This window comes from Macrobrachium nipponense, chromosome 24 (genome assembly GCF_015104395.2).
Source record: "Macrobrachium nipponense isolate FS-2020 chromosome 24, ASM1510439v2, whole genome shotgun sequence".
Taxonomy (NCBI): domain Eukaryota; kingdom Metazoa; phylum Arthropoda; class Malacostraca; order Decapoda; family Palaemonidae; genus Macrobrachium; species Macrobrachium nipponense.
The window spans coordinates 65,008,538-65,023,134 of record NC_061091.1 but is presented as its reverse complement, the minus strand read 5'-3'; the positions used below and the strand labels follow the sequence as shown (position 1 = coordinate 65,023,134).

At 37.4% G+C, this 14,597-nt stretch overlaps 1 protein-coding gene across 2 annotated transcripts in view; it reads left to right on the top strand.

The window, feature by feature from the left end:
- Positions 1 to 5,145, top strand: part of LOC135205701 (adult enhancer factor 1-like) — a 271,537-nt gene extending 266,392 nt beyond the window's left edge. The window contains exon 7 of one of the 2 annotated variants that reach the window (XR_010312577.1): positions 4,033 to 4,166. Coding sequence is in view for 1 of the 2 variants with exons in the window: in XM_064236677.1 (XP_064092747.1) it covers positions 4,033 to 4,350 (318 nt within the window). In the remaining variant the exon portion in view is untranslated. Of the gene's footprint in view, positions 1 to 4,032 lie in introns of both variants that reach the window. The other variant, XM_064236677.1, reaches the window with a different exon arrangement.
- Positions 5,146 to 14,597: the final 9,452 nt, after the last annotated feature.

The following is a 14,597-nucleotide window of genomic DNA, read 5'->3' as shown; positions in this document are numbered from 1 at the left end:
TTCGAAATAGGATATTATTTAAAACCCGAGACGCAGTGTTACCATGCGCAAACACCACAGGCGGGTGGACAGATGGAAAAAAACAGAGTATAGTAATCATTCACTAGAATAGCGTTCATGATTGAAAAAAATAAGTATGAAGAGCAGTTTTTATTTTGAATAAATGCATATGGAAACAAATAGCAGTAAACGATGATATGAATAAAAGCCAAAGAAAATATAGCGAATCCTAGACTGAGGGAAGCCACTAGTACTACTACAAAGGATATGCCTCAGACCAACTTTTGGTGATGTTGGTTTGCAATACTACAACAACAGCAACAAGAAACGCAACGTCCTCTGCTTCCACTTAAGCCCGGTCTTAAGGTAAGGAAAACAGGCCCGATTTAGTGTTCATAGAAGGGAACTCTTGTACTACAGTCTTGGTGGGGATGGCCTGTATACTAACACCTAACTTCAGATCAACTGTTCGCGAGACTAATATTGACAGCAAGAAAACAACTAACATTTATAATACTAATATTAACAATATTAATAATGATAGTAATAGCACCAACGTTAAATTCTAAAGAAAAAGCTTTATTGTCTACACAGCATCGCGTAAAACAAATAAAAAGAAATAATAATTTGTTCTAATTTCAAGGCTTCTGATTTCACAGCTGTCAACTCCAGACTCTCCATTGCATTAATTCCTTGTCACTCACAGACTGAGTTTCATAACATAACATGTAAACAGAGAATATAGTCTTTGATAGAGCTACTCGATTTTGTTTTGATCTATGAAAGAATTCACTCTCAAATGGGCTCCATAAATGAGAGGACAAAGCATAGTACTAGCTTTCTGAGTCAACAATTTTAATTCAGTGCTGTGTAAGCCTTCTGAAAAATTAGTTTGACGAAAGTGTAGACGCAGAAGTAACAGTGAGAACATAAGGAAGTTTCTAGTTCTTCTGGAAGCCCGAGAGCAGTGACAGCTGTCGTTATAGAGCGGCCAATTAAATCAGCTATTCTTTATTGGATGCAGTGTTACCGGAGCACGCCCTCCGCCATCTTTAAATTATGTTACTACCGAACGTTGACGCAGTTGCCAGTATTTTTCTCAAGGTGGTGTGGTGTATATATTTATTAAGGTCTCTGGTGGTGGTGTCGTATGGGTACGAACAAATTAGCATGTGGCTTGGATGTGCGAGCAATGAAGATGCCGCTTAATGTAATTACTCCCTTTTTGAAATAGATTTTTTTTAACGTTTTTCTTCCCGTGATGCATGGTTGCTGGGCAAAGGTGTATACGATTAGTTAGTCTCAAATCTTGGGTATTTATTAATCATTCTGCCACTTTTTTTATTTTTTATTTCCAGTAAACAATTACAAAAGGTTATGATGTCCTCGACAAAAATCTGGAAGGCTCCAACTTTGCATCTCGATTCTTATTATGGATTCTTATTATACACAAAATGTCAGTCTACAACAAGATTTGAAGTCCGGTTCACCGTCTATAGACGTCATCATAAAACTCTAAAATCCCGTGCACTAGCAGTAAAGAAATTATATAGTTTACAAGAAACTGCAGCTGCTGTTATATACGCCAAATTATCCCCTCATACCATTTATACCTAACAAATATATATTTACTGTAGATATATAAACAATTTATACTTTGAATTCAGTAGCAAGTTCGACCTTTGTTTGGCATTCGTAACATTTCGTGAACTATAGCTAATCGAACTGCTTTCCACTTTATGATAACTAAGTGGAAAATGTTTGAAAGCATTCCAGATGAAGGGGGGGGGGGGGGGGTTGACTAAAAATGATGATTTATTTTCAAGTACTTATCAAGTCAGTATATCTAGGTTTTGACTCTTATCTTCAGATTTCAAAGTACAAGTCTCAGTTGTAGCTTCGACAGATTTCGTCATAAGCCCGGCAACTACTATTCGGTTCACCTTTCACGAGATATATTAACTATCATTTGGGAAAATTTGCAATTCAGAACAGAGGATTGGAACATTATCGTCAACTAGTCGGATATGCTTGTTAAGAAAACGTCATTTTTTTTTTCTGTCTCATTCGTCAAGAAACTGAAACCACTTAGGCCTGCCGTCAGACTACGCTTATGACGTCACGTACCCTGAAAGAGGCCGGTGAACCGGGCTTCATCTATTCTACCCCCTCAGAAAATGGCAGTTTGTAACATTTTGTAGTAAATTAGCTGCACACATCAGACGATTACTGACCAGGTTTACATTTACCTGAGTTATTCATCAATCAATTTTAACTCTGAGAGTTATAGAAACTCGTAATTCATCAAATTTATGAACATCGGGTGTGGTTTGCAACCTTCCCGAAAGGCAGGAGCCTACTTTTGTAGGTCTAATGCACCGAAGCTCAGAGAAATGGAAATCCGGTCTTCGTAGTCATGCACGTTAATGATTTAATATTAAATGAAGAAATTCATATAAGGTATAAGTTAAGAAATTTGTTAAGAAATTAAGCCTTCTTCTTTGCATGACATGGTCAGAGTTGAGACAATGGATGTGAAAGCGTTAGACCTAGTTAGCTCTGTTCATCATTTTCTTCCTAGACCTAGTTATTTTTTATAGCTCTCTCCATTATTTATTGGGTCTAGAAATAACTAACGATGCCCTTCTAGTTTTCAGGAAGAAATAATAAGTGATAGTACAATGAACAAAACTATTCTGGTAGTAAAAAGAATATTTCTTTTAAACGTTACCATTTTTGCTGTGTTCTGTCTTGGGGTGAGTGGTGAATTTATTCAAATGTAATATATGACTTTGCACTTCTGTGTTTGATAATTCGTATTAATATACTTAAACTTGACTGCTAAAATTATTAGTTGGTGCTGTACTGTAATATATCATTCCACATATCTATAATTAGTAGATATTTCTTTATATACCTTTGGTTTTGAATATTTAAAGATGCAATATTTCCCATAAAAATTAAACAAAACACACCAACCTTGACCTACATATCACGTCATTCATCTCTGGTTCTGAATATTAAGACTCTTCCATTCTGACATTTCTTCCACACCATCCAGCTCTCTCTCTCTCTCTCTCTCTCTCTCTCTCTCTTCTCTCCTCTCGCTCTCACTCTCTTCTCTCTCCTCTTCTCATCTCTATCTCTCTCTCTCTCTCTCTCTCTCTCTCTCTCCTGCAAGTCCTCTGAATTATATACATTTTCACCTATTATCCCTCTTTCTGTCTGTCTTCCTTTATTCGCTTTCAAAATTGACACTTCACTTCTATTGAGGAGAGTGTATTCATCAGTCTCCTGTAGACTGGGATTTTTCGTTCCTCTTCACTTCTACAGCTTTTGCAGGGATTCTTCTACTTTCCAGACTTCACATTCTTCACTGTCTTTGATAGCAATTATTGCTTCATCTCTGTTACTCTCACTTAACTCCTTAACTCACATATTCTCACTGACTTTCATTCTCAACTACCTTCTCTTTCACCAGTCTCTGCAGACTGCCTTCACGATCGCTCTCCTTAGCCTACAAAGTTGCTTATGTGTCTCTTAACCTCATTTGGTATTTTGCATTATTGGGTACATGAAAATATTAAAACAGCCACAGAAATTAACAACACTTGCCTAAAGAAAAAAATGCCCAAAGATATTGGCATGCATTAAGCATCAGTGACTGGTACTGTATGTGGAATTCTGCCATTCTTGATCATATAAAGAATTCTATACCCATTAAATGCCTGTAAATAGAAACCTCTCTTATGAATAGCGCTCTCGCGCGCTACCAAAGCCTTTTTTGATTGATAAGAGGTGTAGAGTAACTGAAATGTAATGTTTTACCTTTTACCACTTCCTTTGTTTCCTTGCCCCTATGGATGGTGGTTACGTTCACAATCATCTTTCGACTGTTGTACTTGAGGATAAACACGCTGTACACACAATCTTCCATTCAATTGCAAGCTCCACATTCCTGTATTTACATTGCACGTAATCCTTTCACAGAGTTCTCCGCCATTCACCAAAATCCCCCTCTTCTCTTTCCAGATGAAGGAAGAGATTTTTGCAGAGAAAGGAGAAGACTTACTAGACCCCCACCTCCTGAGAGCCTACCAGTGCAGCGACTGCCCTTACTTCACGCATCGCCGGAACCACCTGAAGAAGCACATCCTGGTCCACACGAAGGAGAAACCGCACCAGTGTCCCCACTGTCCCTCGGCCTTCTCTCAGAAGGGGAATCTGAAGACCCACATACGCACACACACCGGGGAGAAGCCCTTCGCCTGTCCCATGTGCTCCTACAGGGCAACGCACAAGCGCTCCTTGAAGATTCACCTGGGAAACAGACACCAGGAGCAGTGCTGAGGAGGTTCAGCTGTTTCCCACCTGGGAAAGAGGTTCTCTTTCCTACAGGCATCAGGAAAGTGTGTGTCAGAAACTGACAGAGAATCTGAATTAAATATGGCACCCTTCATTTACCACATCAATGTGAAAGAGACAATATTCCCTTCTGAGAGATGTGTATGAATATACACAATGAATTAGAAATGACTCTTATATGATTTTTTTTTTTTTTTTAATCTTCAGATCACAAGCACTTGTGTAACATTAGGAATGTGTAATTTTTATTCTGAGTGTGGATACCAAAGACCTCAGTGTGATGGGAGGTGATTTTAAAGGATAATTCCAGCCATTCTGCAAAGCAGACAGGTTGCACTTACACCATAAACACTTGCGCTTGATGGAGTCATTCAGTCTTCTGTGTTAATTAAAGTAGAAAATGCTGTCAGTCTAACTGAGTGTATTTTCTTGAGATTTTTAATTTATCCTCTTATCGTTATACCCTCCTCTCAATCCCCTATGTAGCACGCGTCAGTCTACATTTTATTGTGCATGGGTGTGTGTGCCTCGGCTTTGGGCTACAAAAAGGACACGGTGAGGGCAATTCGTAGGATCATTTGCTTCTCCAGGAAAAAGATCCAAGAAGAAAATGGAGAAAACGAGACCACTTTAACCACAAATCCAGGAGGTCGTTAGGCAATCAGTTGAAATGTATTCAGTGGCGAAAGTTTTCAGTAATTTAAGCCTTTAAATAGCACCTACAGTTAATTATTCTTTGACGTTTTACCAAAGATTATGTAAATGCTATGTTATTCCAGGTGTACATGTCCTGAGTTGGTAAATATAGATTCAGATGAATTATTGTAGTTTTATTTCAACAGTCCTTTATAAGTATGTAGTTCTGTTAGCAGCTAGTTGCTGATCAGGTGGACAGCTTATAATTAAATATAGAAAAATAATTGATTTTAATAAGATTCTAATGTGCGCGAATTATAAATACGATATTAAGACGTGTATAATTTAAATCTTGGATAAATTCGAGTTTTAAGACGTCTATGATTTAAATCTTAGTTAAATTCGACAGTTTCTTTACAATTTCAGATGTTATAAAAAATGCGCGTAAAAAAAATAAAAGTCGTCGTTCGCACAATGGTCGAAACTTCTTCCATAAACGAGGTGATTTTCGCCCTTAATAGGTAGTCGAGGCCCTAGTATTTACATATAGTTTCTGAGCAATGGGAGGGTTCGTAGTATATGACTTCACTACTACGTCACTCTTGACAACCAATAGGAGCCGAGTGTTGTGTTGTCCGATTCAGTAAGTTAGTAATAGTAACCCTCCCCGGTTTGACATTCGATATTGGTGTCTAACTGATGTTAGTTTGCCGTTTCGTTTTGCGCAGTTTTTGTCACTTTACAAGTTGTTTCCGAACTTTTTACGATAACGATAAGTATTTGTGCAGTTCCTTGATCAAGTGTTGTAAGTGTTAAGTGCGTAGAAGTGCTACGTAGTGGTGAAAACTCGCCGGACAAAAATTTTCGACCTTTAGTCTAGTGTGTTTTGACATCAGCTCAATATAGTTGTCAAATCGTGCTTTAAGATTTGATGCTTTAAAAAAAAAAAAAAAAGGAAAACCATGACGAAATTTTACTTAAGGGTAGACACCGCCTTTGAGAGGTGATTTTGGCAAAATTTTTGCTTTTTTTGTTTTTCCTAAAAGTCTTCCTTTGGCCTAGCAGAATGCCGTGGTACATGTTACTAACTCATAATAGTAATAATATATCTTAGTAAATCATAATACATGTGGAATTCATCTCCCGCCTCTATAGCGGTCACCCCCTGGTGCGTCAACCAACACCCTCTCAATATTTATATATCCAATATAATTTCTACGTCTAAAGTCTAATTTTCATGGTTTACCTCACAAAAATAAGTCGAAGTCGTTGTCTATGATACTCTCATAAGAAAGAATGAATTTTGGGGGTGACTATGATATAAAAATTTAATTTTTTCAGTTTTTCAGAGAAAATTGCTATTTCTCCGTTGTTTTTTTTTTTTTTGTGTGAAAAATGGGTGTCATTTATTTGCACGATTAGCTTTTATGCCCTTAGATAATTATGGATTTTTTAGAAGGTTTTAGGCTGTACAAGTGACAATAGTACCTAATCCACAAAATGTCAGAAGGATTTTTCTCTAAACAGAAGGATCAAATTTTAGGCAAATTTTTCTTTCTCACTAATCATCGATCTGTTTTCGGAGTTTCCGATGAAGTTGTTGCTCGTTTTTTTCAGGTTATGTATACATACATACATACACACACACTATATCTATATATATATATATATATATATATATATATATATATATATATATATATATATTGTATATAGTATATATGTATGCATTTACGTACGTATCGATGTTGTACGTGTGCATACATTTGTATATATTTAAGGTTTGTATTTCTGTCTAAATTAAATCCCGATTAGGTAGAGTACGGGGGAAAATGAATTCCATTGTTATACCTTTGAAAACAACATTTTGCATCTGTTTCGCCAAAGTTACAAAATTCTCCTTCAATAATAATTCAATAATGAACGAAACGCCCATCTGCACAATATAAAATACGGTCATCCGAGAGACTCCATTCAATTCGGTTTTATCACGGAATATTTGAAAAAAAAAAAAAAGAAAAAAAAAATTGGCGAATAATTAGAAATGCGAATCACGTCAAAATGAAATTTCGGTTTTATTTCACGCCTTGTAAAGTGCAATTGTTTTTTTTTTTTTCCAAGAATTAGGGAGAATTTGAAGCTAATAAAACCCACGAGAGAGAGAGAGAGGAGAGAGGAGAGAGAGAGACGAGAGAGAGGAGAGAGAGCGAGAGAGAGAGAGAGAGTTCACCTAACTTCGGCAGCCGAAGTTAACTCGATGCCACAACCAGGAAATTACCGGAGCCAAAACTTCCATGATAAGAATGAAAGAAGTTGTTCAGAAGTTCTGTCCACGATGCATCCTTGCAAGCATATATATACCCCATGTTGCATGGCAATGATGTTTCTCTGAAGTCAGTGCGTACGCAAGCAATTGCGAGCGTGCAAGCACTCCCATCACGTCGACGCAACATTGTTGCTTGCAAGGATGCATCGTGGACAGAACTTCTGAACAACTTCTTCCATTCTTATCATGGATGTTTTGGCTCCGGTAATTTCCTGGTTGTGGCATCGAGTTAACTTCGGCTGCCGAAGTTAGGTGAACTCTCTCTTTCTCTCTCTCTCGTGGGTTTTATTAGCTTCAAATTCTATATATATATATATATATATATATATATATATATATATATATATATATATATATATATATATATATATATAAATGATTTCACGAAAAAGACGACAGAATAAAATAACAAAGAGCGAATGAATATAAATTCCCAAGATAGTTTTCTTAGAGAGTTGGCTACGTTCAATAAGAAATATTCACATCTTACGAGACAAGAATCTCGTATTTCATTTGGTAAGCGTTCAGCCATAAGCGGCAGGCAAACTGGTAACACCTTGTCCCTCCTCTCTCCTGATACCCAACGGCTCCTTTTCCCTCTCTCTCACTCACCCGACTCTGGCAACAGCTCTCTCTCTCTTCATTATCTAAGGTCACCAAATCAGAGTCGGAACTACAAAAATATTAATTTATTTAAAAGCAAAGCATTGATCAAATAGTAAGGTTCTCAAAGCTTAATTATTGATTCCCAATAAAATAACTAACATTAGTTAATCATAAAATTAGTAGTCAGTCAACACCAATTCCAAAATAACATATTTGTTCCTCTCCAAAACCCATTCCCCTTTGTCAGGGCATTCCCCCTTGTCAGATCCGCCTGTTAGGAAGAACAGAACAGACTGATAGACACACACAATTGCAAAAACATTAAGTCAAAAGATGAAATAAAATGGACATATTTTACAATATTGTCAAAACAAACAAGCCACCCCTTTGGCTGAATCACAATAATTCTTACCATTTCAGCCTAGTATCTTCACACACTCTTAAAAGGAAACTCTTTGGCATACGCCATCGTGGCTCTGCCTTTCTCGCACAGACCTCTCTGCAAGTCTCTATGGTTCTGGCTAATACATGCCATTATGAACGGACATAGCTCGTACCTACATACATTACACAACATTTATTTCAATTGACCTTAAGCTAAGAGGAACCTGGACGGTTTGTTTGTTTGTTTGCTTGCTTGGTGTTTTAAAAAAAAATAAATAACGTTGGCGAGATCAGAGGAGAGGCAAATTGAATTGTTTCATCAAGGTCCCCTGAGGGCCTGGCCTCACACAGCATTTCCTGAAACATTGCATCATTGTATTTTGCAATATTGAAATTAATACGCTGGTTGTATCCACAGAGAGAGAGAGAGAGAGAGAGAGAGAGAGAGAGAGAGAGAGAGAGAGAGAGAGAGAGAGAGTCTTCTTAAATCATTCTCTAAGCAAATATAAGTATTTTACGATACGTTTTCAAGAGATATATTAAGTTTCCAATCTGTATCATTTAGATTTTTTAACGAGGGGGGCCTTTGAGGTGGGGGGGTGGGGTTGCCATCAGTGCATCTCACGTGGTGCATTTTAGGCATTACCTTCCATTCCTTTTACTGCGCCTCCTTTAGTATTCTCCTTCTTCCATTCTTACTTACCCCAATCCTCTCCTAACAATTAATTGATATTGCAACTGCAAAGGATTTTCCACCTGTTACACCTTTAAAGCAATTTACACTGAATGTTCAAAAGTTCCTCGTTGGATTAGTGGTTTACTTGCTCGCCTACCGATCCAAGCGAGTGAAACCATCTTTTCAGATAGAATCGAATAACTGAGAAGGAAACAATTCGACAATATTTCTTTGGCCTTTTTCCAAGAACTGATGCATTGAGCTCTCTCTCTCTCTCTCTCTCTACGTATATATATATATATATATATATATATATATATATATATATATATGTATATATATATATATATATATATATATATATATATATATATATATATATATATATATATATATATATATATTGTTACGTGCCTGTGCATAGATTTTATGTGATATTTTATATCCAGGTTCTTTGCTAGATAATGGCGACAGTGAACCTATGACAGGTGTAACACAGAGTAGTTAAATACTCTAGAAATATAATATAGTTGATAAAGTGGGATGCACCTACTAGCACAAACTCAAGTGAGGGCAATCAAATGAAAGGCAAAACTTAATATATTTATTAAAATATATTCGGCACTATCCAAAACGCCATACTCGGGTTCTGCAATTGACAAGAGAAAACCCAATATAAATGTATGGCAATAACAATGCAATTCAATATTAAGGGAATGTAATATCAGATAAAATGGTTAACCTAAATATACTCTGACTTGCCTTTGGTGGATATCCTTTACGAAAGTGTAATAATATATAAAAGTAGCATATATGAGGTACAAGAGAAGAGTCACCAAACAGCAGCCTTACAGGATATTTATCATAAAGAGAAGAACACAAACAACGGGACTAATGTAAGTACCGAAGGCAAGTACCAAACGATTCATCAAAGTTAACGTACGTCCAAGACAACCATAAACAAGGTACGTATAACTAACTAAGATACACAATGACGAATTGATACCATCACACAATAATACTTATAATAGAACTAAGATGTAAACTAACGAGTTATAATATGTATCAGAATGAGAGATCCATCATAATCAAGACAACCACTGCAGCAACGAATCAACGTATTCCTCAATAAAGTGCCGACAAGCAATTATACAAACAATACAAGATATCAACTAGCGAATGGACTGGCTAACTATCGTTAATTACCAAGGGTAAAGAAAAGGACTATATAATAACAACACCTCTTACCTACAGAAATGATAACACATATAGCCACTGACCTGATGCACGCATATGCAACAATATATACCAACTCCACTGGTAATAACTAACGACAATATTCCAAAACACAGGAATATAAATAGAAATGGCACTAATGAACACAGAGAATATCAACATAAAACAACACTTATCATGCCCAACGTGACATGACAACGAAATACCAAAACACAATGGCAACAATCCGATATTCTCTGTCTGTCTCTCTCTCTGACTCGTTATTTACGTATTATCCCTTGTCCCTTCTTCGTGACTCTGGGTCGACTGTCAGGATATCCTCTCTGGTTTAGCTCTCGGTATCGACTCCTGTAATGGTCTATATGCTGAACCTTGTAACTTCGGCTGAACTACCTAATGGTATTCCGCACATGGTAATTACTTTTTGATACCAAACAAGCAGTTTGCCTCTCTTGAATAGTAATATAAAAAAAGGAAAACAAAAAGAATAAAGTAACCAAACAGTATAAACAAAATTAATGAAAATAAACAAACTTGTAAGAATATATATATGTATATATATATATATATATATATATATATATATATATGTATATATATATACATATGTATCTCTCTCTCTCTCTCTCTCTCTCCGCTCTATCTCTCTCTATATATATATATATATATATATATATATATATATATAATATATATATATATATATATATATATATATATATATATATATATATATATATATATATATATATATACAGACACACTACAGAGACGGTACTGACGACGAACATACACAACCCAGATACCCAAATACCCATAGGCGGGTAACAAGGCAGTAGTGGTATTCAAAACTCATTTGGCTAAGAGTCACGATATACTCTCAAGGAACAGTGCCGTTAAACAGTCGTGTAATTTCGTCAGTACTGTGATTTTCAGTGACTTCTAATATTGCGCATCAGTCTTTCGTTTTTATGGCTTAGGAATAATATTTTCGCACTAATTATTATTCATTTTTCTTCTGTTCTCACTGACAAAGAAGCCTTCAGACAGGGTCACTATGAAGAGCCTATAGAAAATAGGCCTTATTTGTATTTCTGCCGCCGAATTACTTTCTGTAATTTATAATGTCAAGTAATGTTTGAAAATAAAAGTAATTACGTCCATCTATACTGTAGTATATACATACACACATAAATACATGAATACATACTTAAACAAATAACACACTCACACACGCACACACACACACACACACACACACACATATATATATAATATATATATATATATATATATATATATATATATATATATATATATGTAAAACTGAATCACGAAGGTTTGGAATATGATAAATGCATAAATAAAGGTATATTGATATATATAAATATGTGTGTGTATTTGTTTATATATGTATGTATATATGCATGTATGTTTTATATACTACAGGATAAATGGACGTAATTACGATTCTTTTCCAAAACATTACTTGACATTAATAGTTACAGAATGTATTACGTTGCAAGAAATATCAGTAAACCCTATTTGTTTTTGAATCTTCAGTGTGACCCAGTAGAAAGGCGTCTCTGGCAATGAGAAGAGAGAAATTTGGATAATTGGAACGAAAAATATTTTGATATCTAGTTGGAAATTCCATGGGCAATCTGATAAATGGACTGTGAGACCAGTCCTCATAGTCAGGGCGAAATATTAATGTCAGGGAAGACTCATAGGTTATGTTAGGTTAGGTTACTTCAATGTTATCCCCACCAGTCATTTTTCTTTCCATCTTTTATTAGAGAAAATTTACAATATTTTAAAGTTTTAATAGTATTACATCCAGAATATTATCAGAGTTGACTTAATTTGGGTGTGGGAAACATAAAGAGACTTTATTTCAAAAAGATTCTATGGTTAGTTTTTAAAATATGGCGTCCCGCTTTTTCAGGGAAGATCCAGTACTGGGTTATAGTTCGGGAAATTGCCTCCCGGATCCTCGAACTCTTCTGTGTCTCCAGAAATTCCTTCTCCATCTCAGTCTTCTTCTTCCTCCAGGATCTGCCAGGTCTCCGGTGGCCAATTACTCCCCGTGACTTCAGTATGCTCCTGAAGAAGACGACGCTGGAGCCAGAGCATCAAGGAAGGAAGAACGGAATCCAAATTGTGCTTCTTCAGCCGCTGCTTCTTGGAGACAGAAATCCCCTTCAGGCTTTTTTTAAAACTAACCATCGTGATGAGCGAGTCACAGAGCATACTGTAACAATGGCTCTTGTGAATTATTGTTTATCAGTGTTTGTTATGCTCCTGAATATTGGAAGATTGTCATTTATGGCTATTATTACCACTGAGTTTTTGAAATCATTTGGATCACCTGCCTGCTCTGAACTTGATGGCGGCAGTGTGAGTTTAACTCATCATATGGATTCCAATCTGAGGACTTTCAATGCCGGCTCTGATCGTGATGGCGGCAGCGAGAGTTCATCTTGTGAACTGGATCCTAATCTGATGACTGTCAATGCCTGCTCTGACCTTGATTGCGGTAGCGAGAGTTCATCTTGTGATATGGATTCCAATCTGATGACTGTCAATGCCTGCTCTGAACTTGATGGCGGCAGCGACAATTCATCTTGTGAATTGGATCCTAATCTGATGACTTTCATTGCTAGCTCCGCACTTGATGGCGGCAACGACAGATCATCTTGTGATTTGGATTCTAATCTGATGACTTTCAATGCCACCTCTGATCTTGATGGCGGCAGCGAGAGTTCCTCTAATGATTTGGAATTTGACTTGAAGACAGAAGACGACGACCACGGCCACGACCAGGATGCACCTCGTTTGGACAACCCAGCTGAACTCTGCTATTCATTTAGAAATAAACTAGAAGAATTCGACCAAAAGACCAAGGACCTCCTCCAGATAATCGAGGAGAAGAATAGGAAGGAGGCAGATCTTAATGAAAAAATTAGGCTGCTCAACCAGGAACTGATCAACGAAAAGACCGCTTGTGCCAAAAATCTCCTACATCTTCATGAGGAGGCTGTACTTCTTAAGATCGAAAACGTTCTGGCTAAGGAAAGAGAGTCGTTCAAGGAGGCCATTGAAAGACTCTTAGAAGAAAAGCAACAGAAAGAACGAGTGATCCAAGATTTGGAAATGCGAAACGAAGTTCTTCAGGAAAACTTTGATACAATGCAGGAAGACCTTGAAGAACTCAGATTACAGCAGATCTCGAAGGACAGAAAAACTGAAGATTTGGAAGATAAGAACGAGACTCTAAAGATGAACATGGCCAAGATACAGCGAGACCTCGAACGGATGAAGGCTGAGAAGGAGGAGATGGAAAGACACATGAAAGAGGAAACGAACGCTGCAGTAAAGAACCTGCAGGAGGAGCTGCACCAAATCAGGCTGGACAAGACCCGAATGGAACGCCACCTGACCGAAGCCAGGGATATGCTCGGCAAAGTAAGAAAGCAAAATGCAGAAAAAACGGAAAAGATGGCTGCTCTCGAAAGACAGATTGAAGAACAGAAGAGGCTGCAAAAGATGACCGCCCTAGAAATAGAGAATGAAAGTCTTTGGAAAGGGTTTGAAAAGATGGAGAAAAAACTACAAAATCTGCTTGTTGAGGCCCAAGCTCAAACTCAGCTCAAAGAGGACGAAGCAAAGAGACTTGCATTAGAGCTTGAGGGTCAAAATCAAGCTCTAGAAAATCTCCAGACCGAAAATAAAAAGTTGAAGGAATTAGTGAAAGAAAAGCGAGGAGTAATCGACTCCCTGAAGAGAGAAAAGGAAGCGCCAGCAGCCAAGATGGTGGCTGATCTTGAGAGGCTGAGGAAGGAGTGTGCCGAGAAGGACATACGAATCAACAGCCAAGAAATGCTCTTACGTACTCTCAAGGCCGAAAAGGACCAAATGAGCAAAGATCTGGAGGAGATGAGGAGGATTTGCAGCGAAATGAAGGAACGGAAAGAAGACAAAGGACAAATGACATTCATAGGCAAAGGACTCTTCGCCTACATGAATGATTGGAATGATGCTGCCCTCAATGTCTTCTCAGAGGCCTTGACCAACGGTTCCCTCACCAACGAAGAATCGGCTCTGCTGCACATCCTTCGGGCTAAGGCTCTGGCGGCTTGTGGTCACCCTTCAGATGACTTGGCCATCATAGCAGACTGTTGCATGGCCATCGACAAGGGTCTCGGCGGATGGGAAGTGCACCAACTTCGTGGGAGGCACCTCCTAAAACAAGAGCTCTTTGGGGCTGCCGTGGAAGACTTTGAAATTGCCAACAGGCTCAAGAGATCTGCAGAGACTCTGCAAGCGCTGAATGAGGCCAAGAATAAGCTGAAGATATGGGAAACC